This window comes from Lissotriton vulgaris, chromosome 9 (assembly GCF_964263255.1).
Source record: "Lissotriton vulgaris chromosome 9, aLisVul1.2, whole genome shotgun sequence".
In the NCBI taxonomy this organism is placed as follows: Eukaryota; Metazoa; Chordata; class Amphibia; order Caudata; family Salamandridae; genus Lissotriton; species Lissotriton vulgaris.
In genome coordinates, this window is record NC_141697.1 from 1,117,096,088 (window position 1) to 1,117,123,544 (window position 27,457).

At 49.7% G+C, this 27,457-nt stretch overlaps 1 protein-coding gene across 4 annotated transcripts in view; it reads left to right on the top strand.

Annotated features, from left to right (window-relative positions):
- The window catches only part of TASOR (transcription activation suppressor), a 939,357-nt gene that overhangs the window by 809,852 nt on the left and 102,048 nt on the right, over positions 1-27,457 (top strand). For all 4 annotated transcript variants that reach the window (XM_086939126.1, XM_086939124.1, XM_086939127.1 and 1 more), the window contains one exon: positions 10,773-10,932. In XM_086939126.1, the coding sequence (XP_086795252.1) occupies positions 10,773-10,932 (160 nt within the window). The remainder of the gene's footprint in view (positions 1-10,772; positions 10,933-27,457) is intronic.

The window sequence follows — 27,457 nt, forward strand, 5'->3', positions numbered from 1 at the left end:
GTGTATTGTTGGTTCTGGTAGTGAGGGAATTCATGGAGAAGGTGGAAAGACTGTTGGACCGTGTGCGACCAGTGCTAGGCCCAGCCCTGGCTTAGAGTGTTAAACCCCCCCGAAGTTCGGGTCTAGTGGATCCCCTCCTTCTGCCTATTATTATTTACATTTGTAGTGCACTACTGTTACCAAAAGGTGTCCTGGGGCTAATAACCATCTGCTTGCAATGTGAGAGAGTGATCCGGGGTTGGGAGAGGAGAGAAGAGAGGGTTGGAAGGAAGGGGTGAGAGGAAAGGGGCATGGGTAAACTGCTTAACTCTGTACAAGACCGCCATGGTTTGAATGGACCCTTGCTGCTCCCTGCCATGGACAGGTGAGCTTCTAATGTGGCAGCGTGTATTCCTGCGGAGTGGGAGGCCCTTCACAAAGATTGACTAGACATCTTTCTGATGTTAATTGCTGTATTTTGGTTATAAACTGGTACTGATGGGGTGAAATCTTTCCTCAGTGTTACTGTTTAAAAAATTTCAAAATAATAAAGCAATGCTATCCCAAAATACGCAGCATCACAGAACATTATTTAAATTTTCTACTCACACAATTTAGTCAAGCTGTCGCATTATTTGGTACTCACCTGTCTCATAATTCCAGTAGCCCTGCCTAGAGGTTTAGAAATTTTGGTCAGGAGGGGGTCCTTACGCCTGTAAATGTTGTCAGGGGGGTCTCGGCATCCAAAAGTTTGAAGACCTCCGCCTTACAGCATCAAGGAACAGGGATTTACTTACTGTTCTTCCTAGTACCCAAAAAAGACGAGACACTAAGACCAATTCTCGATCTCAGGCCCTTCAACCTATATGTGCACTCAGATAATTTTTTCATGATCACCCTACAACAAGTGCTACCACTGTTACAACAAGGCGACTACCTTGCCACACGAGATCTCAAGGACGCCTACTTCCACATTCCCATACATCCTTCTCACAGGAAGTATCTAAGGTTTGTACTAGACTGACAACACTACCAGTTCAAAGTCCTCCCATTCGGAATGACAACTGCACCAAGAGTGTTTACAAAGTGCCTTGCAGCACATCTCCGAAGACAACAAATTGATGTCTTCCATGTTCATCACACTCAACAAACCATTCAAACATTACACAACTTAGGGCTCACAATCAACTGCACCAAGTCGCATCTCCAACCCTCCCATATACACCAATATCTGGGAGCCACAATAAACACCTCTACAGCTCTAGCATATCCCAGTCCAGCCAGGATAGCGAGCATTCAAGCCTTAGTTGCAAAATTTTAAAACCAACACTCTCTTCCAGCCAGAGTGTTCATGCAACTCATAGGCATAATGTCATCTTGCCTTGCATCTTTATTGTGCCATATGCAAGACTTCAAATGAGTCCATTACAGGAATGTCTAGCACAACAGTGGAATCAGGCTCAAGGACATCTTACAGATCTGGTATTGGTGGACAGCCGCACGCTTCGCTCTCTGCAGAGGTGGAACAACAAAAACCTATCCAAAGGGTGGCGTTCCTAGAACCTGTTCCACATATAGTACTTACAACAGACGCATCACTCACAGGTTGGGCAGCCTATCTCCTCGGACTTACAACTCAGGGCAGATGTACCACTCAACAAAAAGTGCTCCACGTCAATCATCTAGAGCTACTGAGCATATTCCTAGCTCTAAAATCATTCCAGATACATGTACAGAACAAAGCTGTCTTAATCCGGACATACAATATGACAGCCATGTACAGCATACAAAAACAGGGGGGGGGGGGGGCATTCTCTGGAACAGTCCCAGATTGTACAAAAAATTTGGAGATGGGCCATCCCTCAGAAAATATATCTACTGGCCGAACATCTTCCAGGCGTTCACAATCAGATTGCAGATCTGTTAAGTCAACAGACACAACAGATTCACGAATGGGAACTACATCCACAAGTTCTTCTACAACAACCAGACATAGATCTGTTCGCCACACACGACAATGCAAAATTTCCAACCTTCGCCGCCAGGTTTCCACACCCGTTTTCCAAGGGCAATGCGATATGGATGAACTGGTCAGGCAGATTTGCGTACGCTTTTCCGCCACTCTCACTAATTCCACTAGTGGTACGCAAGCTCCGACAACAGTCTCTCAAACTAATTTTAGTAGCTCCCACTTGGGCTCGCCAACCGTGGTTCACAACACTGCTAGAACTCTCACTATTTCCGCATCAAAGACTGTGTCTGTCCCCATCCCTACTAACACAGAACCATGGAGAGATCAGACACCCAGATCCAAGTCAGCTGAATCTGGAGATCTGGTTCCTGAAGTCTTAGCGTTTGGTTACCTTAACCTACCACCAGACTGTATGAACGTCATTAAAGAAGCCAGACGACCTACTACTAGAGCTTGCTATGCTGCAAAATGGAAAAGATTTGCCATTTACTGCACCAACATTCCTATTCATCCACTGGATGCTTCCATCCAGTATATAATTTCCTACCTACTGTATTTGCAAAAATGTAATCTAGCATATTCATCTATATGTTTACATCTAGCAGCACTCGCTGCCTACTTACAAAACAGACAACACTTGTCACTATTTAGAGCCCCTGTAATTAAAGCCTTTATGGAAGGCTTAAAAATGATCATTCCTCCTAGGTTACCACCCTCTCCAGGTTGGAACCTAAATATTGTTCTTACCAGGCTCACGTGTCCCCCATTTGAGCCTTTACACAAATGCGAACTACAATTCCTCACATGAAAAACAGGGTAAGTGAAATTCAAGCGTTCACTATACAAGAACCCTTCTTACAGTTACATCGTAACAAAGTTGTCCTCAGACCAAATCCAATATTCCTTCCCAAGGTCATCACCCCTTTTCATCTTAATCAAGCACTAGAGTTACCAGTGTTTTTTCAAAACCCAGACTCTGTCTACACACTTTAGATGTTAAAAGAGCACTTCTGTATTACATTGACAGGACAAAATCCTTTCGCAAAACAAAACAATTGTGTGCAGCTTTCTCCCCACCGCATAAAGGAAATCCCATCTCTAAAGCTGGGATTGCAAGGTGGATCGTTAAATGTATCCAAATATGCTATCAAAAAGCAAAGCGAACATTAACAATTCCTCCTAGAGCGCATTCCACACGCAAACTTGGAGCCTCTATGGCTTTCTTGGGGAACATTCCCTTAGAAGACATCTGTAAAGCAGAAACATAGTCTACAACCCGCACCTTTACTAAACACTATTGTGTTGACGTACAAGCCAAGCAGCAAGCTGCTGTAGGCCAAGCTGTTCTTAAAACTCTCTTTAAAACTACTGCAATAGATACAGGTGACCACCGCTAGGGGAGATACAGCTGTATAGTCTATGCTCAGTGTGAGATCTGCAGCTCAAATGCCTCAAACGGAAAATGCTACTTACCAGTATGCATCTGTTCTTGGCATGTAGAGCTGCAGATTCTCACACGCCCACCAGCCTTCCTGGGACCACATGGACATCTTTTCTGTTCCTAATAACTCCATTTCCCATCATGGCGAAACAAAATCTACGGATGGAGTCGATGCCCATGCGCACTATCGTCCAAGGGAGGAGTCACCTATCTCGTGACTACAAAGACTTCTTCTAAGACAACAACAAGGTGCAACCATCTGAGCCCAACACCAGATGGCGATCTAATGCTCAGTGTGTGAATCTGCAGCTCTACATGCCAAGAACAGATGCATACTGGTTAGTAGCATTTTCCTTTCCTCCATAGGATAACATTTACTGTTTTTCTTGGAAAGGTTTTTAAGTGTGGAGTTTGAAAACCTAAAGAAACTCTTAGTAAGAAAAGTAGTCCAAAAAGTAACTTACCTGGTATTTTACTGAAAATCCCATTCAAGTCTATGTACTGCATTTACAAATCATTGCATTTCTCTGAAACAATACTGTAAGTCAAATCAAAGTACATTTACTATTGCAATCCAAACTGTTTACAAACTGCATTACTACTGTAAAGTATTTATTGCTTATCTGTGCCAGGCTTGCTTGGTTCTAGAAAATAAAATAACTTCATTGAGTATGTGAATTCATTTGCTGACTGAGTGTGTACAACAAATGAAAGTGCCTTACTGCTCGCCCACGCTACCACAAATAGAGAGTGAGGTGCTATCTAACTTTACCTCTGCCTAACTTTGGGGAACCATTGGACTCTGTGCACACTATACCTCACTTTGTAATAGTATATACAGAGCCAGCTTCCTACACCAGCCATATGCAAAAGAGTCTTGACCCTGCTCCAATAGGAACAGTCCATGCAATGTGGCAGGCCTAGTCGTCCCTGAACCGGAACACAACCAACCCAAGACAAGTTTATTTGTTATTAGGGCCCATCGTTCGTGTATAGCTTGGTTCTAGTGGCACAGTGTGCAAGGTACCCACATTGAGGCATACCTATCCCACTTTGGATGTCACACTGAAGTTTACAAAAGAATGATGGATAGAATGCTTGAATGAATTAAATTACATGAAGGCTGTGTGCAGAGTGGAAACGCAGCCGCATACTCCATACAAGTCAATGGTAAAGTTGTGTTGCAGTTTTGAAGAAAGACCCTTCCCAGTGGACCTTGAAGAAACCCTGTGGAAGACAGAAGGTTGGCGAGTCACCCCACCCATGGATACTCCAGGAACCAAGATACCTACACCAGGAAAGCCGGGTACATAAGAGCGAAGTGGTGTCGGAAACCGCTGTAGACCACGATGGAGAATCTCCGTAAAGACGCCGCTGGCGAAGACTATGCAAGGGTACGTTTGAATCGAAGGATGGATTCTTGAAGAGAGTAACCTGCAAGCAGAGGGGACAGAGTTTATGCCACTCAGAGGTGATAAGGAGACACACTGATGACAGAAGATGCAAGAGTGATGATCGTGACCTTGTCGCTGCAGCTGTGAGGACCAGATGACGCTAAGGAACCCCGGGAGCCATTCACAAGCTGTCCCACTTCGGAAGTCAAGAACCAGGTCGGTGAACCACTGTAGAATCCTTTGCAGCAGCAGCAGATGTGGTAAATGATGGAGCAGCATTGGGCCCACCAAGCCCCAAGGGACTCACCAAGTACAGGAGAGTCAGAGCAGGCCCGAGCAAGCAGGGGAGCCTACTGAAGAAAGAGAACCCACAGGCCAAAGGCACAGGAGTCACAAGAGTACCTAAAGCAGCTCACCAAAGATGTTGGCCCACTGTGCAGAGGATGCGGTGAGGATGAAGACCTTGGCTGAAAGATGCTGGAGTCTGGAGCTTCTTGTAGCCCAAAGATCTCTGGAGTACAGAGTTAACCAGCCTTGGCAACTACAAGTCGCCCAGGGGTTCAGTCCCAGCGGTTCTGAGGGATACTTGCCTCAAAATTGCAGAGAGGACATGCCAGGCCTCGAGGGGGTTGCAGAACCACCACCTGTGTAGCTGAACCTTTTGAAGTCCGTGGGACATCAGGAGCAGCAGACCAGTCAGCTTCATTGCAGTGCCTGCAGATACAGGGGATTGACTCCTTCGCTCCCAGGGAGATTGCTTTGGGTGTCCTTGATACCCACAGCCCTGTTGAAGATCCTGGAAGAAGCACCAACACAGATGACGAAGAAGACTTGCAGAACAGCGAGACCAGGAGCAGCAGGATTCTTCCTTGATGCAGTCTCGATTCCAGGCGAAGTCCAAGTGTCCAGACGGTCGAAGAGTGTCATGGTTTCAGGCTTGAGTTTTGTCCCACGACGAATCTGAGGACCCACCCACAGGTAATCCCTTTTATACCCTTCGAAAGGGGTTAGGACAACTCTGGGATCCCTTCCAGAGGAGGGACTGGACAGAGGTGAGGATACTCCCATGTCCTTTGCAGATTTTCTCCCCAGAGCGGGAGCCACGGGATCCCTGAACTGGCTCAAACCGGAGTATGCAAGGAGGTCATCAAAGCAGTCTGGTGGCACTGGCAAGCTCCCCCATCCCAGCCCTATACCCTAATCCTTTCTAGGAGGTGGTCACACCTCCCTGTGACAGGAAACCTATTGTTCTACCTTCCCCTGCTCGACCTCAGCTCAGCAGCAGGAGGGCAGAATCATTTCTGGGGTTAGCAGGACTAGCTTGCTAGCAGACCCTGAAATGCTATTACCGTGATTACTGGACGCTTCCCAGAGATGCCCCCCAGTGCATGGAATCCTACCTCCAACAGCAGTAACACTATTGGGATATGATTCCAACATGTTTGATACCAAACATGTCTAGGTTCGGCACAGCCACTATTATAGTTAGCCATTATGTAATGACGGAGGGCCACTATATATATCAAATTGACTGACCGCACTACAAATCCTTGAGAATCGGTTTATAGAGATGCCCTGCTCCTGCAGAATCACCCTCACACTTATGACTCAGCACCTTGCTTTCAGGATTGTAAGGCCTGCTTTAGGAGCGACTTAAAGGTTTTAAGTGTAGCAACCTCAGATATAAGGAAACTTATATCTGTCGTAAGTGGTGCTAGCACCAGCTTACACAGGCTGCTATGGCAGGCTTGTAGTCACGGTTTGAGTGCTCTCTCATGGGTGCCATTAAACATGTTGCAACAACTGGGAGATCCCTGGTGTACCCAAGCCCTGGGTACCATGGTACCATATATTAAGGACTTATAGGGGTACACCAGTAGCCAATTGTGGAGGTACAAAAGTACTTACCATGACAAATTTAGGGAGGAAGCACAGCGACTGGGGTCCTGATTTGCAGGACCCCAGTCAGACTAGTCAAAAACATATACTGACAGCAGCAAAATGTGGGTGTAACCACGAAAGCAGATCCTACTTTCCTACAAGAAATGTGTTTTGAAAACAAAACAACCATTTACAATGCAATGGTTTCGCCTTTGGAAAAGTTAGAGCTATTGGCATTGTAAATGACAAAATTTGTATTTATGTGTTGGTTTTGTCATTTACATTGCCATTAGCTTAATCTGTCGCAATGTGAGACCTATTGTACCCTACGGATGAGCTCAGCAGACAGCAATTACTACCACACACACACACCCAGAGCCACACACACACACCCAGAGCCCCCCCCCACACACACACACCCAGAGTCCCACACACACACCCACCCAGAGCCCCAGACACACACACACCCACCCAGAGCCCCCCACACACACCCACCCACCCAGAGCCACACACACACACCCACCCAGAGCCCCCCCCCCCACACACACACACGCCAGGCGAAACCTAAAAAGTATAACAAATGAAAATGCAGAAGGAATAGGCAATATACAAAATGTACAACCGCCTTTTACAAACTACTGTAGCAGAACCACAACAGTGCTAACCTGAAAATTAAAAAAAAAGTGCAGTCTATTCTACAGACTGAAAATCACTTTAAATGCTTTCGACTGTCTCATGGAAAGAACAGACAGTAGCAAAGGTGCACCACAAAACATAAAACAGTAAGTGTAAACGACGTTTAAGCAAAATAAGAAGATATTCCTCAGAGATGTTTAGAGTTCTTCTTTGAATCTTTATTTTCAATCGGTAAAAAAGCACATACAGCCAACGCGTTTCGTCTCAAACTGGGACTTCTTCAGGGCTTTTAAGTCAGTTGGACGTCGCATGTGTGAAAGAACATGTGAGGAAGCGGGGTCCAGGGGTCACCTTCCCGGCTAATGTAATCCTGTTCTATAGTTGTTCTCTCAGAGGCTGAATATATAAAACGAGTTCTTGATATAAGTTTGTTAGTGGTTAACAGTAGAAGGAGTATCTTTGGAGTACTTGGGTGGTGTGGAAATTCATGTCACCTCGCTCACAAACAACCCGAACACGACGTCGCTACGGGTGTGTCATCAGGTCGAGGGCTGTGGATGGGTGCCGGCCGATTTATCAAGAACGGCCTACTGGGATACAGTGCCCACTCCCTCCTCCAATGGACTAACAGGACCTCCTGTCCTACACCAGTTCCTTTTTTGACTCAGCAAACGGACTGAGCACTTATTGTGAGCGAGGTGACATGAATTTCCACACCACCCAAGTACTCCAAAGATACTCCTTCTACTGTTAACCACTAACAAACTTATATCAAGAACTCGTTTTATATATTCAGCCTCTGAGAGAACAACTATAGAACAGGATTACATTAGCCGGGAAGGTGACCCCTGGACCCCGCTTCCTCACATGTTCTTTCACACATGCGATGTCCAACTGACTTAAAAGCCCTGAAGAAGTCCCAGTTTGGGACGAAACGCGTCGGCTGTATGTGCTTTTTTACCGATTGAAAATAAAGATTCAAAGAAGAACTCTAAACATCTCTGAGGAATATCTTCTTATTTTGCTTAAACGTCGTTTACACTTACTGTTTTATGTTTTGTGGTGCACCTTTGCTACTGTCTGTTCTGAATTAGAATTCCCTAGGGAATAGGCACGGTGATGATGGGTGCCATTCAGTGTGCACACAACCCCCTTAATTAAACTTAAGGGTTAAGATACCTCACGGGGGAAAGGTAGTCAGGTGCTTACTCCAGGTAGGGTCCATCATTTATTCAGTTTTCCCTGTCTCATGGAAAGAATATAAGAAGTGTGTACACAAAATCACAAATTGAAGGAAAGCAACGTTGCGCTGTTCTTTAAAAAAGTATGGGAGGCTCCATGCATGCATCTGTGTTGTCTGCGGCCAATGTGTGTTGTAATAGCAGGGGATCATCGCTAAAAACGTACCCATCACGCCATAAAGAGGCCTACAAACTTCTAAAAAAAAATAAAACAGCCCTTATACTGATCTGTCAGACCAGCCAATCGGGCCAGTCCGATCCTGGTGGTCTGTGTACACGGATTGAGACTGGGCCATGTGGTCAGGTGGCACTTGAACCTGGAGCCTCTGTCTGCAGGGTCACTGTTCTACCCGGGCCCCTGGCTTGATGGAGGCATCATGGACGGTGGGGCTTCCGGAAGTGGCAATCCATGAAATGGAAAGAAGGGCTGGCAGACTGTCAACAAGGGTGTGTGTGCAGTGATGTAGAAAGAGCTTCATGGGCACTAGTTTAAGGAAGAAAATGGGCCCCCTCACATACATTTGTAATAAAACATTGGCACTAATGGAGGTGAAGTTGACCCCTCATGCCCACGGGTCCTGGCGTAAATAAGCCCCTGCTGGTGTGCTCGGCTGCTCTGATGTGCACCCTTCCTGAACCGTGCGTTATTGGATACTATTTGTAGGAGCCCCTTCGTATTGGCTGGTGGTCAGCTAATCAGCCGTGCCGAACGGAATCTATGCACTGCTCGGCGAGGGAGGGAGGGAGACCAGCCAGGCAGAAAGATGCTAATACGTCTGAGCGTCTTGTGAGCACCATCACTGTACCAAGCGAGGACCACCGGAAGAGAGGCCCAGTGCCCCTTCGTCAACGGGTCTCACGCTTGTAACTGCAGCTCTGCGGGGCTGATGGTAGCCAGCAGCTGCCACAACACACACCAAGTCAAACAACTCCCTTTCTTCCCTGCTTCCCGCTTCAATGCGAAGTGGATGCATTTGCTACCTTTTCATTGGGGTAAGACGGGCCCACGGACAGCGGGAGGGGGGCGGGTGAACGGGCTCACGGACAGCGGGAGGGGGGGGCGGGTTAACAGGCACACGGAGGCGAAACCTAAAAACGTAAAACAAACAAACAGACAACATGGACGCTTGCAACTGCAGCTCTGCGGGGCTGATGGTAGCCAGCAGCTGCCACAACAGACACCAAGTCAAACAACTCCCTTGCTTCCCGCTTCAATGCGAAGTGGACGCATTTGCTACCTTTTCATTGCGGTAGGACGGGCCCACGGACAGCGGGAGGGGGGCGGGTGAACGGGCTCACGGACAGCGGGAGGGGTGGGGGGGCGGGTTAACAGGCACACGGAGGCGAAACCTAAAAACGTAAAACAAACAGACTACATGAGACAGGATAGGGGAGACAGGATACACGCACAAACACAGCAACGAGACACACAAAGGGGAGACGACATAAGACGGGATACACGAGACGAGTAAAAGACTAGCGAAAATAAATCTCAAATAAAAAAAATATCTGTTACAAGCATACTGTGCAAACACAAACATTCACAACATGGAGCCAAATTATAAAGAAAATGCTGCTTACCTGATCGAAAATAACAACAACTTCCTGGCAACGTAAATCTCGCCGACCACTCCGGCTAAAGGCACTTCCAAAAAGACGAAAACATCACGGGAGAAAAAAAAAAACACGCCCACAGCCGCATGACGTGAGAAAAGGGGCAGGATGAGAAAAACCTCGCCGGAACGCCCACGAATCGCCTCGGACCATGACGGACAGATCTCACTTCCAATGGCTAGCCTCTATTTATGGAGCTAGCCAATGGAAGTGAGAGGCGTGACAAAGGCACCATACTCTTCTCAAAAGTTTTCGCCTGCGCGAACGCTGCTGCGCAGCGGACGCCAGGCGAAACCTAAAAATACATCACTATCAACAGAGTTGTTTCCCAGTGCAAAAGTATTGTAACATGATCTCAGAGTCAGTAAACAATATTTTTCCTATGTGAATTCTGCTGAATTGTGATAAAAACCGTAGTTTGAGAAAATGTATTAACGTGCATTTATTGTTACTATTGTCCTAAATAGCGTGTTATTGGACCACGTTTCTTTTCACTAGCATGGCATTAGAATATATTTATTAATTTTAAATAAATGTGTCCACTTTTTTTTATTTATTTGATTTGTGTCGACATTATTAGATCTTTAGTAGCTTATAATATTTTTTGTTTATAGATAAATGGATTAGTGAAATTAAAGAAGCTTTCGTGTGTCAGTTTTGCTGGTGTCGATAGCCTTGAAGATGTAAAAAACCACACATATAATGAACTGTTCGTGTCTGGTGGCTTTGTTGTTTCTGACGAATCAGTACTTAATCCAGAATCTGTAACAGCTGGTAAGAAATTATTTTCTTTTCTCTTCTCATAGTAACCTTATATTGTAATTTAGCATTGTATTTGGTTTCTTTTTCTAAAGTGATGAAGGTGTCCGCATTGGTGATAATGGTCTCTCTCTGTGCAGAAAGGGATGTATAGATATTCCACATGCATCACTAGAAGTTATGACATTGTGGTTTATAACTTGCCTAATGTTTAACGTTTTCTTGTTACTCTATCCCTACAAGATATTCAGATATTCAAGCTCATAGAAAAAGATAAAGTTGCATTTTGTGGATAGGCAAGTTTCTTGAATTAAAAACAAAATGAAGGTCTCAAATGTGCTGGTCTGTGCACTGCATTTGAATGCGTTCAATAGACTTTTCCTCCCAACCAGATAACGTGTAATTTGCTGCCAAATGTTGAAACTGCCTCCAGCTCAAAACATATTATCCAAAGTACTTTGACACTCTACTGAAGTCAGCATCACAGCGAGTATTACAAATGTCTACACTGAAAGGGCTGATGAAATACCCTCCTCGGTGATGACAAAAAGCTAGAACGCAACATTACAAAATGACCACACCTATATGAGGAATTACAAGTTTACTCATATGTGGCCACCATCACTAGTATGCCAACTTCAAAGAGATGTCCATTTCACTTGCAAGAGGCATCAAGATGGAGGACCTACAAGAGCATTTTCACACTTGGCCTTGAACACTCATTTGCTGACTTCAAAGAGATCTCCATTCCTCCTGTGTGAGGCTTCGAAATGGATGAAGTAGTTTTCTTGTGGCTTAGTTCTATCTTGATGACTACTCAGCAGCGTGCCAGCACACTCACCAAGCCACCTGACTAGGTTGTCCTCCTCTAGAAAATCCAGGTCAGTTTCTCAACGCCAAACAGCTTTTAATCTCTAGTGTGATTCTTCTCAACAAGTGCATTCCATTGCCATTGCGTTTTTATCTGACAGCAATCCACACTGCCCGACACACCTCCAGAGCTGTATCACGGCCTGCCGTCAATAATTCACAAATGTCCTGTTGAGGTGACTTGTCAACTCGCTTGTCACAATTGTTAGAAATGGCCACAGGAACGTCAAGAAGTATGTAGATTAAGTTTTATTCCATGCACCCCATGCACATGTTTTTCCAAATGTTGCAATCGAATACCTACACATCTGAAAGAGACACGTTAGTGATAGATTCCTTACCTTAGAATATCCCCAGGCGTCAGACTGGATCCGGAAACTTTTTCGTAGCAGTACCCTTGCACGTCGGTAGGCGTAGTCTGCGGCTCTGCGTCCGTCGTCGACGTCGTCGGAGTACTTAGACGCCGTCTCCGCGTGCTGACGTCAGTTCTTCTTTTTTCCGCGACAGCCACGCAGATCTGGAAAAAGCAGTTACCCTAGTCAATTTTTGACTAACTTCTTGGGATCATTTTTGATCATTTCTCGAAGTCTTGCGACTCCGATCGGTGCCGTAGGGATGCCTGGTTTCAAGCACTGCGAGGATTGCGACCGCACGATGTCGGTCACGGATCCTCACCACCTGTGCCTAACTTGTCTAGGCGTCGACCACGACGACAAGGCCTGCTCCGACTGCCGGGCCCTCTCTTCGAAAGCCAGATGGGAGCGGTCCTGCAGGCGACTCGAACTCCGGCAGTCGGCCCCGCGCCGCGTGAGGTCCCGGTCCCACGGGAGGTCGAGGGACAGGTCACGGGGACGGAGCCACCACAGCTCCGGGAGTCGGCACCACTCCTCCGGGTCGAAGTCGTCGTCAGGTAAGAAGCACAAGAAGTCGAAGAGACGTCATCGCTCTTCTGACTCCCCCCGACGCTCGCGTGATGCGGCCGGGGGTTCGGGTGACAGCGCCCATGTGGCTCCTTAGGAGTCGCGGGCGTCGCGACCCGCCCCACACCCTCCGGTCTCTGGGCGAGACGCGAAGCCGGAGGAGATCGAGCTCTTCCTCATGGCCATGAGGTCCCTTTCTCCTCCGACGGGCTCAGCGGCGCCTTCGGGCCCAGCGGACCCGTCTGGGGCCCCTTGCGGGTCGGGGGCTTTGGCCCCGACGCCGTCAGGTGCTTCGGCCCTGACGCCGCCGGTGCCTTTGGCCCGGCGCCGCGGGGCCCCACGATCCCGGCGCCGCAAGGTCAAGCGGTCCCGGCGCTGCCGGCGCCTTCGGGCCCGGTGTCGCGGGACCCCACTGGACCTTCTTCGGGCTCTGGATCGTCACCGGTGGACCTTAGGACCCCCCCGGCGTCGGTCCGTCTGGTGTCACCCCCGGCGCCGTCCTGGGGCGGCGCCGGCCCGATGCCTCCTTTGCTCCTGTTCCGGCGCCGCTGGGTGCCGCTTTCGACGCCGTTTGGATATTTTCTCTTCTACGAACAGGCACCATTGATTGACAACCCTGAGTATCAGGAGATGGGTGATGAGGATTGGGAGGGGTCTGAGGACCCTCTGACCAAGTCTCAGGAGGACTGGGCAGGAGACCTTGGGGAGGCCAGTGGCCTGGACACCTCTCCAGACACTGGTTTTGTCTCCCCTCCTACCGTGGCTTCGGAGGAGGGGGCAACATATAGTGTGGTGTTGACGAGGGCTGCCAAGGCCTTGGGCCTTGAGCTCCCCGTCGTGGCCGTGAGGACTAACCTCCTCACTGAGGTCCTTAAACCGCAGTCAAGCTCGGCCGAGCCTCTGCTGCCTTTTAATGAGGCCTTGACGGACGTTCTTTTGGGCACTTGGTCCAGGCCCGCTACGGGTTCGCCTGTAGCGACCCATGTTTCCTGTCCACCCCCCACCCCGAGAGTCTGGTCATCCAGGCCTCCAATTCCCAGACCGCATTCCCGTCGGCTCCGCCGGACAGGGAATCCAAGAGGTAAGAGAATTATGGAAAGAAAATGTTCTCCTCCCTTAGTTTAGGACTGCGGTCTTCCAACACCGCATGCCTCTTGGGCCGCTACACCCACTCTCTGTGGGAGACGGTTGCGGAAGGGCTGCCAGAGTGTCCGTTGGAGGTACGGGCCAAACTCGGCCAAACCCTTGTGGAGGGCCGAGACGCAGCCAAGTATTCTATCCGGTGTGGGCTGGATACCACTGACTCGCTAGGCAGAGCGATGGCAACGACGGTGGCGGTGAGACGTCACGCCTGGCTGAGGTCCGCCAACTTTTCGGCAGATGTCCAAAACACACTGATGGACATGCCGTTCGATGGCCGTCGCCTTTTTGGCGACAAGGCAGACCATGCGCTTGAGCGCTTTAAGCACTCCAGGGCTACGGCCAAGTCGGCCTCTTGGCCCCGCGCCAGCAAACGGGTGCCTTTCGCTCCTTTCGTGGCCAAGGAAGGGGCGCCCCCACACGTGCTGCCAGCCACTCGCCGCAGACTAACATCCAGTGCGGTGGCAGCCGTGGAAATCGCCGTGGAGGCGGTCGGGGACAACGGCGAGGCCAGTCCACACCTTCCCCCGCAGCATCCGCCTCTAAACCCTCCTAGTCCGTGCTTCTCGGCCCATGTGACGCCAGTGGGGGGCAGGGTTCGCCATCACCACTCTCAGTGACGCACTTTCACTTCGGACAGGTGGGTGCTGCAGATCGTCCGGAGGGGCTACTCCCTCCCCTTCGAGACGACCCCTCAAGCCATGCCACCGCAACACCAACGCGTATCGGGTGATCACTTGCGGCTTCTACAGGAGGAAGTTTCGGCCCTCTTGGGCAAGGGGGCCATTGAGCGCGTTCCTGGGCCAGAAGTAGGACGTGGTTGCTACTCCCACTACTTTCTGGTACCCAAGAAGGGCAAAGGGGGCCTACGCCCTATCTTGGACCTACAGAACGTCAACGGCTTCCTCCGGAAGGAGAAGTTAAAGATGCTGACTCCGGCTCAGGTCTTAGCTGCCCTGGACCCAGGAGACTGGATGGTAGCGTTGGACTTGCAGGACGCTTATTTCCATATCCCCGTCCTGCCGGCCCACCGACGTTACATGCGGTTCACGGTAGGCCTCGAGCACTTTCAGTTTACCGTGCTCCCCTTCGGCCTTACCAGCGCCCCACGGGTGTTCAGGAAGGTGATGGCGGTGGTCGCAGCTCATCTGCGCCGGTTAGGGGTCTCAGTCTTCCCCTACCTAGACGACTGGTTGTTGAAGGCGGGCTCGCCCCAGACAGTCGTCCACCACCTCCAGACGACGGCAGACCTCTTGCACCAGCTGGGGTTCTCCATCAATGTGCCGAAGTCACACCTTTGCCCCTCTCAGAAGCTCCTTTTCATCGGAGCGGTTCTCGACTCAGCGCAGTTTCGGGTTTACCCACCCGAGCAGCGGGTTCCGGATATACAGGCTCTGATTCCAATCTTCCAGCCTTTATCCCTGGTTTCGGTCAGGTTGACGCTGCGGCTTCTGGGGCTGATGGCTTCCTGCATCTTTCTGGTGCATCACTCCCGGTGGCGGATGCGGGCTCTGCAGTGGGACCTGAAGTTTCAGTGGGCCCAGCATCAGGGCAACCTGTCCGACCATGTCCTGATCTCGGAGGGCACTGCGAGACAGCTGCAGTGGTGGCTCATGGACCGCGAATGGGTCAGCGGCAGATCCCTCTCCCTTCCCCAACCAGAGCACGTAGTTGTGACGGACGCGTCCCTCCAGGGCTGGGGAGGCCACATGGGAGAGGCGGAGATCAGAGGCCTCTGGTCTCCGGCGGAGTCCCGGCTCCATATCAACCTTTTGGAGCTGCGGGCGATTCGTTTAGCACTGAAGGCATTCCTCTCCTCTGTCCGGGGTAGTGTAGTGCAGGTGTTCACGGACAACACCATCGCCATGTGGTACTGCAACAAACAGGGCGGGGTGGGGTCGTGGACCCTCTGCCAAGAGGCTCTGCACCTCTGGCAATGGCTGGAACATTAGGGCGTGACTCTGGTGGTTCAGCACCTGGCAGGTTCTCCGAACGCCAGGGCGGACGAACTCAGCCGTCGGTGCATGATGGATCACGAATGGCGTCTGAACTCGGACGTGGCGTAAGGTCTCTTTCTGCAGTGGGGAGAGCCTTGGTTAGATCTATTCGCCACTGAAGAGAACGCGCAATGTCATCAGTTCTGCGCGTTGGAATTTCCAAGGCGGCACTCGCTCGGAGACGCTTTTCGTCGCGAGTGGAGTTGCGGTCTGTTGTACGCCTTTCCGCCTATACCACTTCTGCCCAGAGTGCTGAAGAAGATCAATCGCGACCGGGCACGAGTCATCCTTGTGGCTCCGGACTGGGCACGAAGGTACTGCTATCCCGAGCTACTCAGTATGTCAGTTGATCCCCCTGTTCGTCTGCCTCTTCAGGAGGACCTTTTGTCGCAGCAGCATGGGAGGGTCCTCCACCCGAACCTGTCCCGTCTCCACCTCCATGCTTGGAGATTGAGCGGCGACAGTTGAGGCCATTTGACTTGCCTCCTGAAGTTTGTAACATCATTCTGGCAGCCAGGCGTCCCTCCACAAAGTCGGTATACGCCTGCAGGTGGAACAGATTTGTGGCATGGTGCACAGCAAAGGCTGTGGATCCCCTCAATGCCCCTCTTTCTGAGGTTCTTCTCTTTCTTCTTTCTCTTGCCCACCAGGGCTCTGCTCTGGGCACTATCAAGGGCTACCTTTCTGCTCTTTCAGCCTTTTTGAGGCTGCCTGATCAACCTTCTTTGTTCAAGTACCCTATCGTTAATCGATTCCTGAAAGGCATCACGCATACATTCCCTCCTGTTCCCTTTGTGATGCCTCAGTGGGACTTGAACTTGGTTCTAACTTTTCTGATATGCGTTCCCTTTGAGCCACTTCACAACTGTCCTCTTTGCCTTCTCACTTTGAAGACAGCCTTCCTGGTAGCCATCACCTCTGCCAGGAGAGTGAGTGAACTCCAAGCTCTATCCTTTAAGCCTCCTTTCCTTTCAGTCCATCTGGACAAAGTTGTGTTGCGGACAAGGCCCTCTTTCCTACCCAAGGTAGTCACGGCCTTCCACATTGGGCAATCTATCACCTTGCCTACCTTCTTTCCGCCTCCGCATCCCTCGAGAGAGGAAGAGAGGCTCCACCATCTGTACCCAAAACGTGTTCTCTCGTTCTATTTGGACCGCACACGCCAGTTCCGGGTGGATGACCAACTCTTTCTTGGTTACTTGGGCGCTAAGAAGGGGAAAGCGGTGCACAAGCGAACCATCTCGCGGTGGATCATCTTGTGTATTCAGGCGGGTTACTCCTTGGCAAAGCAGGAACCCCCTGTTGGGCTGAGGGCTCATTCCACTCGAGCCACAGCGACTACGACTGCTTTGGGCCGAGGTGTGCCCTTGCAGGACATTTGCCAGGCGGCTACATGGGCCTCGCTGCACACGTTTGCAAGACACTATTGCCTGGACAGTCCAGTCCGGAGGGATGGCTTTTTTGGCCGTTCCGTCCTCCAGGACTTTCTGGTGTGATTATTGGTTCGCAGACCCACCACCACGGGGTTGGTATTGCTGGGGTATCTATTCTAAGGTAAGGAATCTATCACTAACATGTCTCTTTCAGATGCACAAGTTACTACTTGTGTAACGATATATCTGTAAGAGACATTAGTTAGTGATAGATTCCTTACCGACCCACCCATCCTCCCCGTTCTGCGAACCGATATCTAGGGTTAAGGTCATCCCCTTTTAGGGCCCTAGTTTCATGGCACCGGTGTTGGTTTTTGGCATAGCTCTGCGTTTCTGGCGTGGAAAAGCTGTGTCTAAGAACTGACGTCAGCACGCGGAGGCGGCGTCTAAGTACTCCAACAACGTCAACACACGCGGAGCCGCAGACGACGCCTACCGACGCGCAAGGGTACTGCTACGCAAAAGTTTCCGGATCCAGTCTGACGCCTGGGGATATTCTGGGGATAAGGTAAGGAATCTATCACTAACTAATGTCTCTTACAGATATATCGTTACACAAGTAGTAACTTGTGCTTTACATTTCTACACTCTAATTCAAGAAATCGAATGTCTTCATACCATTTGAGTAGCTCATTATGCAACAATGTGCGAATAAAAACATACAATATTTGGAAGTACATCTCTCATGTATTAGGTTTTCTTTTTCTCTAGCCCAGCAAGCTACTTCACTGGGCACAATTAAAGGTTACCAGCTTTCCCGACATTCCTCTGCCTTCCCTGATCAACCTTTTATATTTTACCCTTTGTCATTCTACAGTGGTACTTAAATCTGGTTTGGTTTTCTTAATGGGACCCTCTTTTGAACCCCTACACAGTTGCCAGTTCATCCTGAAAACTGGGGCTATCAGTTCAGCATGTTAATTCAGCAAGTTGCAGGCAATGTGTGTTTGCTCACCCTTTACCTGTTTTTAACCAGATAAACCCCATCTTGAAAAGGAGGAAGAAAGACTAAATCAGCTGGACTCTCATAGAACGGTCAGTTTTTACATTGATCAGACGAAGGAGATCAAGACTAATTACCAACTCTTAGTTGTGTATTTAGAAAACTGGAATTGAAAGGCGTACCATAAGAGGACCTTGTCACACTAAATCGTTCTCTACATTAAAATCTGTTACACATTTGCTAACAATCAACCACCAGAGAGAGTCTCTGCTCTTTTCCCCAGAGTTAAGTCTTCAGCATCTTCAGTAGCCTAGGGTGTTACCATGTCTGAGATTCGAAACACAGCAATATAAAGGCTTTCCTTCACACTTTTGCAGGGCACTATTGCTTTCACTCTGTAGTGAGAAGGGATGGCCAATTCCCTCATTCCCTTTTGCACGATTTCCTTGTCTGACTGCTCTTTCAGGCCCACCACCTAGTAGAGGGTACACTAGTAGTATCTATTCAAAAGGTGAGGAATATGCAGGTAGAAGGCTACATCAGCTGAAAAAAGTTACTTGTTTTCGGTAAAAATCTTTCTGGTAGACACTCGTCTACTGGCAGTTTCCTCATCGACTCACCCCTGCCCCCCTTCTGAAGAATAGTCACAGACTTCTGAAATTGATAAGGTTCCAACGTAGTTTATTGCACTTGACACTGGATGTAGAATTGATTCTCTGTGCCAGGATGAAATTTTATGGCTCTGTTGCCGTTTCACTTAGGTATCGTCTTGAGAGGAGGTGCATTCAACTCCACCTATCGGCAAAGAAGAGCTGTAACAATATGTTTGAGACATGTGTAGCTGTAGATACATATGCTGTGCATAATTCTGCCCTCTAGTGTTGGGCTCTGATGTGTACAAGTTGTTTGTCTTCGGAGAAAGTCTTTGGAGTCACGAGGTATTGTGACTCCGCCTCTTTCTCGTAATGTGCATTTCATGAACTCCATTCTCGGATCACTTTCTTCCGCCGTCAGATGCAGACATGTGTTCCGGTTCAACACCGTCATGGTGCACTGTTTCTCCGTACACAGTTAGTACCCTTTGTCAGTATTGTTATCGATTGCATTTGTATTTCCTTACAATCTGCCTTTGCCCTTCGGGGCATTTTTTCAGTCGTATATCCCCCTCCATGTTCACAAAGAGATGTTACAGACCTTTGCTATTGTCCTCACTGTCACACGATAAGCCCTCAGACCAATCATCATGTCTGTAATATATGTCTCTTCCCCAAGCACACCGAGACTGCTTGCGACGCCTGCTGCTCCTTCCTTTCGATGAAAACACTATGCAACCGTCTGGCTTGAAATGTCCCCGAGGAGAAAAGACGACATCCTAGATGTGTTTGGCACAGAGGACATCGAGGGGGAACACCATGCACAAGCATCGGCCGCAGATGAAGGGACCTTATCCCCGACGACAGCGCCGAGTTGGAAATCAAAGGTCTTCTACCAGTACAGCTAGGCGTGAGTACGGTCTCACACATCCCCCCTCCCCTCACCACTGATCCCACACTGAACAACCCTTCGCAAAGTGTTGGCCACCTACTCTGGAACATCAGAGACAGACTACCAGGCCACTGCTGCCTTCGGGCCATGGCCTACATCGTCCAACATCTTCGGACGTAACTCCCAGGCCCAGCTCAGCACCTAAGAAACCATTGAGACTGACTACTTTGGCACCGCCAGCACCCGCCTCAGCTAACCACCTGAGCCACAACCTTGACGTAGAAGCAAAAATCGTCATTGGAACGGAGTCCATCATGCTGGCCAGCAACTCTTGTCACGGATCACGGACTGCCAAACCAATTCTTCACAGTTTGCAAGAAGCGATTGACGCCTTCCAAAAACATATTATGATCCATCTATACAAGGGCCGGATACTCACTCTCCCTCCAGGATCAGGGTAAGGCTACAAGCCCTTTGGCTGTCACTATTCCTCCACCTCTGCCCACTGCACAACACTCAACCTCCCTACCTACTTCTCCAGGCAACCCTATGCCATTTACACGTCAGGGTTCACCTCATTCTGGCCTGGGTGGACAGGGACAAGGGGATACATTTGACATCCCACCGCAGGGTGATCCCTGGGACACTTACGACACTGAACCATCAGAAAATACAGATCCTGACCTTTACCCTGCCCACCTGATGATACCACCTCCTACCAATATCTTATTGGTAGGGCTGCCTCTTTTCACAAAGTGGATCTTCATACTGGTACATTAAAGGAGAATTTCCTTTTTTGAGACCCTTTCCTCCAATCACTGTCTCGCTCAGTATCTCCCCATGCTTAAAGATGTGCTCTGTCACACTGAAGACATCTTTCACAACCCAGTAGGCATGAGAGTCATTACACCAAGGTTAAAAAAATATATAAGGGTTCCCCAACTAACTCTCTCTACATTCGGGGACAGCTTCCACTCGACTCTCTAGTAGTTGCTACTGCCTGTAAAAGGGCCAACACTGGTGATGCTCCTCCACCTGATAAAGAGAGTAAGCGAATAGATGCTGCTGGTAAGAGGGTTGCTACCCAATCTGTCAATCTTTGGCTGATTTCCAGTTCCATTAAGCTGCTGTTTAGGAATGACCATTCCCATTTGGATGAAATAGAGGCACTCTTCCAGTATATCCCAGAGAAGCACAGGTAAAGGAGCTATGAGATCATGTCTGAAAGGAACCAGATCTCCAACACCACCATCCACTGTGCCCTAGATGCTGTGGATACTGCTGCTAGAGTGATCAACTCTAGTGTCCTTTTACTTAGGCATGCATGGCTGCCTGTCTCCGTTTTCAAACTGGAGGCCCAACAAAAATTTCTCAACCTGCCCTTTAATGGGTAACATCTGATCAGACTGCAGGTTAACACATTATTGGAAAAGATTAAGGACACATGAAACTGCTAAAGCAATGGGAGCCCTTCAAACCCCTACCCCTTGCAGCTCCTTCTGCCACACATCCTACTGTGGAGCTTCCCAAACTACCTCCAGAAACCTCCACATCATACCAGCGACCACAGTCTGTCCCAGAGGCTATTTTTGAGGTTCCTATAGGGGGACCAATGAGAGGGAGAGGTAAAGGTAACTCCCCCACAGGAGCTGCCACCGCCACTAAGCCCTGACTTACCTCTACTTCCCCCCCAACCATATAATACCAGTGGGAGGTCATCTTCAGGAATATTTGAAGTTTGCAAAAATAGAAGAAATTTCACAGAAAAGCAGTCAATGGTTTCCTATGGAGAAAATGCAGGTTACTAGTAAACACGGTTGTGATTACTTTTGCGGTTCAGTACTTGGCTAAAAAGTACAGTACTGACTTCTCTCTTGATCACAGTTGAGTACTTCGGAATTCGTTATTCGGCTGTTTTTAGATGAATATTTTAAAGTTTCAAATCTTCACACTTGAAAGATTTTTCGAGTCAAACCAGTCAATGTTATCCTATGGAAGGAAGTGAGTTATCGGTTTGCAAGTGAGTACTCGACTGGTGAAGTTAAGGTTCAGGGCATAGACTCCAGGGTCGGAAAGGTACAGTAGTTACAACCTCAGCTGCACAGGTGCAGCCGGATGCAGAGAGAGTAGGCCCAATGCAATCCAATGGAGGGTGGGGGGCCTGTAGTTGGTGGCTGCAAGCCGGCAGGCAACGCGGCTGTGGGAGCTGAGCTCCTGGTCACTTACTCAGGGCAAGTGGGAAAGTAGAGTAGGGTAGTGGTTGCACTTCTAGCGGCACTCGGGCGGCTGGGTGTAGGGTGCTTTTGAACCTTCGGTCGCTCAATGTTATCCAATAGGAAAGTTAATAAGTGAACAAAGGCTACAGACTCGAGGACGGAGATTATTCAGGTGCGACCACCACTTAGAGAGGTAAGTTGGGATCTTGGAGAAGAGGTAGGTACCCTAAAGGAAGGCACAGGGAGCTGCAGGGCGCCGGGTGCAGGGGTGTCCTTTGGTATCGGGAAATCTTACCCTCAGCTGGCCGCGGTTGGAGGGGTCCCTGGTTCTGAGACTGCAGGCGTCGTCTGAGGGTCTTTGGGCACTGGACTTCGGGTCCCAGTCACTGGGAGGACGTCCTCGTGGTCACGGTTTACTCAGGCACGGGCCAGGCTCGGCTGGTGCAGAGTGGGCTGGATTCGCGGTTCCTGGCTGGCACCAGTGTGTTGCTGTTGAAGCAGAGCCTCTGCTTATGGGAGTCCCAGCCTTTCAGAGGGTCAAGGCAGGCAGGTCCTCCGGGTCTTCCAAGGTTGCTGTCCGCAGGAGTCGCCGGAATTTAGCAGGAGCAGGTTCCAGGATTGACAGGCCGGTAGGGCTGGGACCAAGTCAGTTGGTGTTGTCCTTTTGTTAGTAGCTGCACAGCAGGTCTACTTCTTCTTGATCTTCTTTCTTGTTTTTCTTATCGGGATCGGAGGAAGGAAGGTTGAGGGTGCCCCTAACACCTAATGTTAGGGGCGTTACAGGTAGGGGAACCACAGGGACCAATAGGTCACTGTCCTGGGGTGGGTACACCCCCTAGCCTGCTCCTCTCCTGTGGGAAGGGGGCAGGAGCCTAGCTGTGATTGGGCAGGGCTCTCCACCTTCAAGATGGCCGGAGCCCGGGGTCGTGCTTCACCTCGCCTCTCCCACCTGAGGGGTGGGGTTGGCACAGGCTGGCACACCCCCCTTCCTAAAGTAGGGTTTCCCGCCAGTCATCCCGCCAGAGTAGGTGTCAGAACTGGTGGGGGCCAGTTGCTGAGTACAGCAAGTGGCCTAGAGAAGCTCACAAAGGCGGCAGGCCTTTGAAGCGTCTCCCTGCCCATCCTGGGGGAAGAGACCTAGCACCTCGTCCAGGATGTGCATTGTTGCAAGCCCAGGAGAGCAGGGGGCTCTCCACCCAGGGGTTCAGCAACATGTCTGCTGTGTGGCAGCCTAGGCAGCCACTCAGTCCAGACGTGGATTGTAGGTTAGGTTTCAGGGGGCATCTCTAAGATGCCCTCTGTGGTGCATTTCACATTAAATCCCACACTGGCATCAGTGTGGGTTCAATGTGCTGGGAAGTTTGATATCAAACTTGTCAGTCTTCAATGTAGCCATTATGGTGCTGTGGAGTTCGTGATGACAACCTACCAGCACCATGTAGTCTTAATGGCACCACTGCACTTACAGTGCCCAGGAATGGCCCTGGGTACTGTAGCGGCACAGAGCTCATGCACCTGTGCCCACACCACTGACATAGGGCAATGGGTTTGTGGGCATGGCACACAGGGATGTCATGTCTAGCGCTGAGAGACCGGTCGGTGATTCAGAGCTATACAAATATCGATTAACAATAACATGTCGACTCTCTGTTTAGTTCTGTACTTAGACACTCAGCCTGCAAAGGCAGTGTGTGGGTGTCCGGTTACAGGGCCCCCTAAGGGTGGCACAATAAGTGCTGCAGCCCTTAGGGGTCTTCTCTGGTCACCATGCCCTGTGTACCTAGGGAACCATTTACTAGGGGCTGACAGGTGGCCAGAGATGCCAATTGGGTTTAGGTTTCAACACAGCTTTAGGGAAGGAACACAAGCCCTGGGCACCTGGTTGGCAGGAGCCCAGGGCACACTCAGTCAAAGCACATCAGCAGTTCAGCAAAAAGTGGGGGCATACCAATGCAAGAAAGATGGCACTTTCTCACAGCGGAGAGTGGGCAAAAACATGACCCAGAGTTCCTAGTTTCACTAAAAACAAAATGGTGGAACCCTTCTTTGTTGTTCAATTAAGTTTGTCGACCTTAGGGGTGTGAGTAGTCCAAGGGTGAACGTGCCTTCTGACTACTAATTTTTCCTCCTGTCCTGGTACCTGGGATATTATTTACTAGGAACTTACAGAGGTGTTAATGTCATTGCCTATTGGTTTAACAATTGAACAAATACCTTATTTTATGGGAAGCGGACTGGCACTCTGGCCTGGTTAGCAGGGACCCAATGCACTTTCAGTCAAAAAGCATCAGTACGTGGGCAAAAAGTGTGGGTGACCATTTCAAAGGGGGACGCTTTCCTACAATTGGCTTAGTGGTCCTTCTCAAAACAGACAAAATGTATTATCTCCAGAAGCAAGGGGGCACCAAACCCATGCAGCTTTCTCACTTAGCCCAGAGCATTTTCAGGTGGTCACTCAAACACAAGATCCATGTGCTAGCGGAATACTTGCCGGAAGTATACAACAACTTTGCTGACCTCAGCAGGATGTGGCAACAAATCCACAAGTGGAAACTCCACTCTCCAGTCCTTCTCAAGTATTTGTAGTGTTGGGGACTACCGGACATAGACCTCTTTGCCACAGCAGAAAACGCCAAATGCTCAAACTTTGCGTCCAGGTTTCCAGAGCCACAGTCCATGGGCAATGCACTATGGATGAGTTGGTCAGGGATCTTTACTTATGCTTTTCCTCCTCTCCCACTACGTCCCTTTGTGGTTCACAAGCTCCGGCAGACATCTCTCACCCTCTTGCTAGTGGCTCCTACCTGGACAAGCCAACCATGGTTCGCCACCCTCCTAGAACTCTCAGTAGTTCCATAAGAGAGACTCCTCAACAGGCCGGACCTGATCAGGCAGAAACATGGAAAAATCAGGCATCCAGATCCCAAGTCTCTCAGCCTTGAAATCTGGTACCTGTAGTCCTAGAGTTCAGTTACCATAATGTACCACCCGAATTGCACTGACATCCTTAAAGAGGCGTGCAGCCCTACTACTAGTGCCTGTTAAGAGTCCAAGTGGAAAGGATTTGTTGACTGTTGTTGTTCCAGACATATTGGTCCTCTAGCAGTCAGTGTACAACCAATTGTTTGCTAGCTGCATCATCTATGACCTTGTGTTTTATCTTTCACATCCTTAAGGTTACATCTAGTGGGTGTAGCTGCTTATCTTCAGAACAGGTGAACACTTTTCCCTTTTCAGAATTCCTGTCATTACGGCCTTCATGGAGGGTCTTAAAAGAGTAATTCCACCTCTGATCCCACTAGTCCCAATATGGAATCCTAACATTGTACTATCTGATAGAGACTTCTAGCCACATATTCCTTAACTTTGAATTTACCAGGCATCAGACTGGATCCGTAAGATTTTTTTTCAAGCAATACCCCTGTTTGGTAGGTGGCTTTGGTCAGTTCCGCGTGGCTTTGTCCGTCCATGAAGTGACATCTGCGTCACCTATATAGGCACATCTTCAGCGTGCTGACATCAGTTCTCTTTGTTCCGCACCAGTCAATCGCTGATCCATTAAGAGAGCTACCCTCTGTCCCTTTTTGACAGGATTTTTCAACCTTTTGTCAATACTTTTTTCTGTGTCTAGGAAGTCATGTATAAATATTTTTAGCATAACATGTTCTTTAGGAAGACTTCAGGGTTCAAATGTGCGGTTCCTGTTACCTCCCCATGTCGGTGACGGACCCGCATGTGGTTTACCTATGGTATCTGGAGCGCGACAACGACTCCACGTCTGCTCTGACTATCAGGCCATAGCTCATCTTTTGCTGGCGTGCCTGGGGGAATGTGAGACAGCGATCGCCCACGTGCTTCGCTGTCTCAGATTCCTCCTCGAGGGCGAGCACGTCGCCGTGCACATCCCCTGCCTCGCATTCTCTCTCAATTACACACAGTCACGCATGCGCACACACATTCCCTCGCGCACACACGCACACGCGCACACACTCCCCCCCCCTTCCCCCTCCCCCCCAGGCATACACACAGGCAGGCACGGAGTCCCCTACGGGGGACTCTAACTTCACATCAGCCCTGGGCCCCACTCACCGGCTGCTCTCTTCCGGCGGGGCTCCTCTCGCGCTCTGCTCCTCACGGCGCGTCTCCTCTTCTGGATCGGGGCTCCCTCGGGTCAGAGGAGCCCCGCAACAGGCGCCACACTCCTCCTTCTCCCCGGGCCCCCTCCTGGTGACCCGGGCTACCCAGGACCGGCAGGGCGCTCCATGCGCCGGCAGGCCTTCTCCCGGACCTCAGGAGGCGGGACTTTCGGTCGGCCGCGAGTGGATTGGCCGGCCGGCCAAGAGCTTCCGGGTCGCCGCGGGCAGCGCGGCGGCCCGTGTTCAGACAGGCAGGCGGCAAGGCAATCCAAATATCGGCGTGGGCAGCCGAAGTGTTTTTCAAATGTTGGCAGGTAAGCTACTCTCACGTGTTGTGCAGAATGGCTGGTCAGCTGTCTGTTTTCATCACAACTCGCCTTGCAAGCAAAAAGAGTGAGATGCGCAAAGCGCCTGTAGGGCCAGAAACCCATTGGTGCATGTGACGAGAGACACTCGGCGTGCATGGAACGCAGCTGTAGGCTCAGAAGGGTGGAGATCGGCTAAGGCAGCCTGCTCATTCATGGTCATCCAGTTTTAGTCACTGGCTGCTGTTACGTGACTAGCCATCAGGTGACCTCTGAAGAACCCACCGGTAAAAAAGAGCTTCATTGGTATTTCAACGTCAGCCTGCGTGACCGGGCGGAGACGAAGGAGGAAGCGGCCTGAGCTTGAAACATGCGAGCTCAGCAGCTCCTTTAAAGCTCAGAGGACGGTTCTCACCGGTACTTGTTTGTTTCACAGGACCCAGTCTTACACTATACTTGAGACATGTCTTCCTGTGCGCACCCTGAGCTCCTCAGGGACGTGTGGACGAGCACCAGGACCTGAATGTTAAGGTGAGTGGGAGCTTGGACGCCGCGTGCTGCTTCCGTTCGCTTCTTGTTGAACGGGATTTCCAGCCGGCCCTCAGCTAGCCCACTTGTTCTCGGCTATGACAAACGAACGTAGCTCTGTTTTTAGTAATTTATTTAGATGAGAAGACCCCCTGATCAAGGTGGTATTGTAAAAGTGAAGTATTTGTAGTGGGCACGCTCTCCTGGATCTTAGTAAAGCAATGCACTGGCTTCAGCAGTGGGCTATAAATTCTGGTACTGGTAGCAACTGAAATTGCCGTATGTCTGTTTTTTCCATGCTGCAAAAGCCTCATTACACATTGTATAGTTTTAGGCATATCCGCGATGATCATTTATAAGCACAATATGTTCTTTCGGAGTTGAAGGATGACAACGTTAATTGCAGACAATCATTGGGTCACATCGCACGTTGTAGTACCTTATTCTGCGTGAGTTGGTTATGCAGCCCCCTGTTTTTACCGTTTCATTCACCCAAGACCCCCTACGGATTTTATCGATCTTTGAAGAATGAAAGGCTGGGGCGTCTTTAAAATGCCGTAAACATTT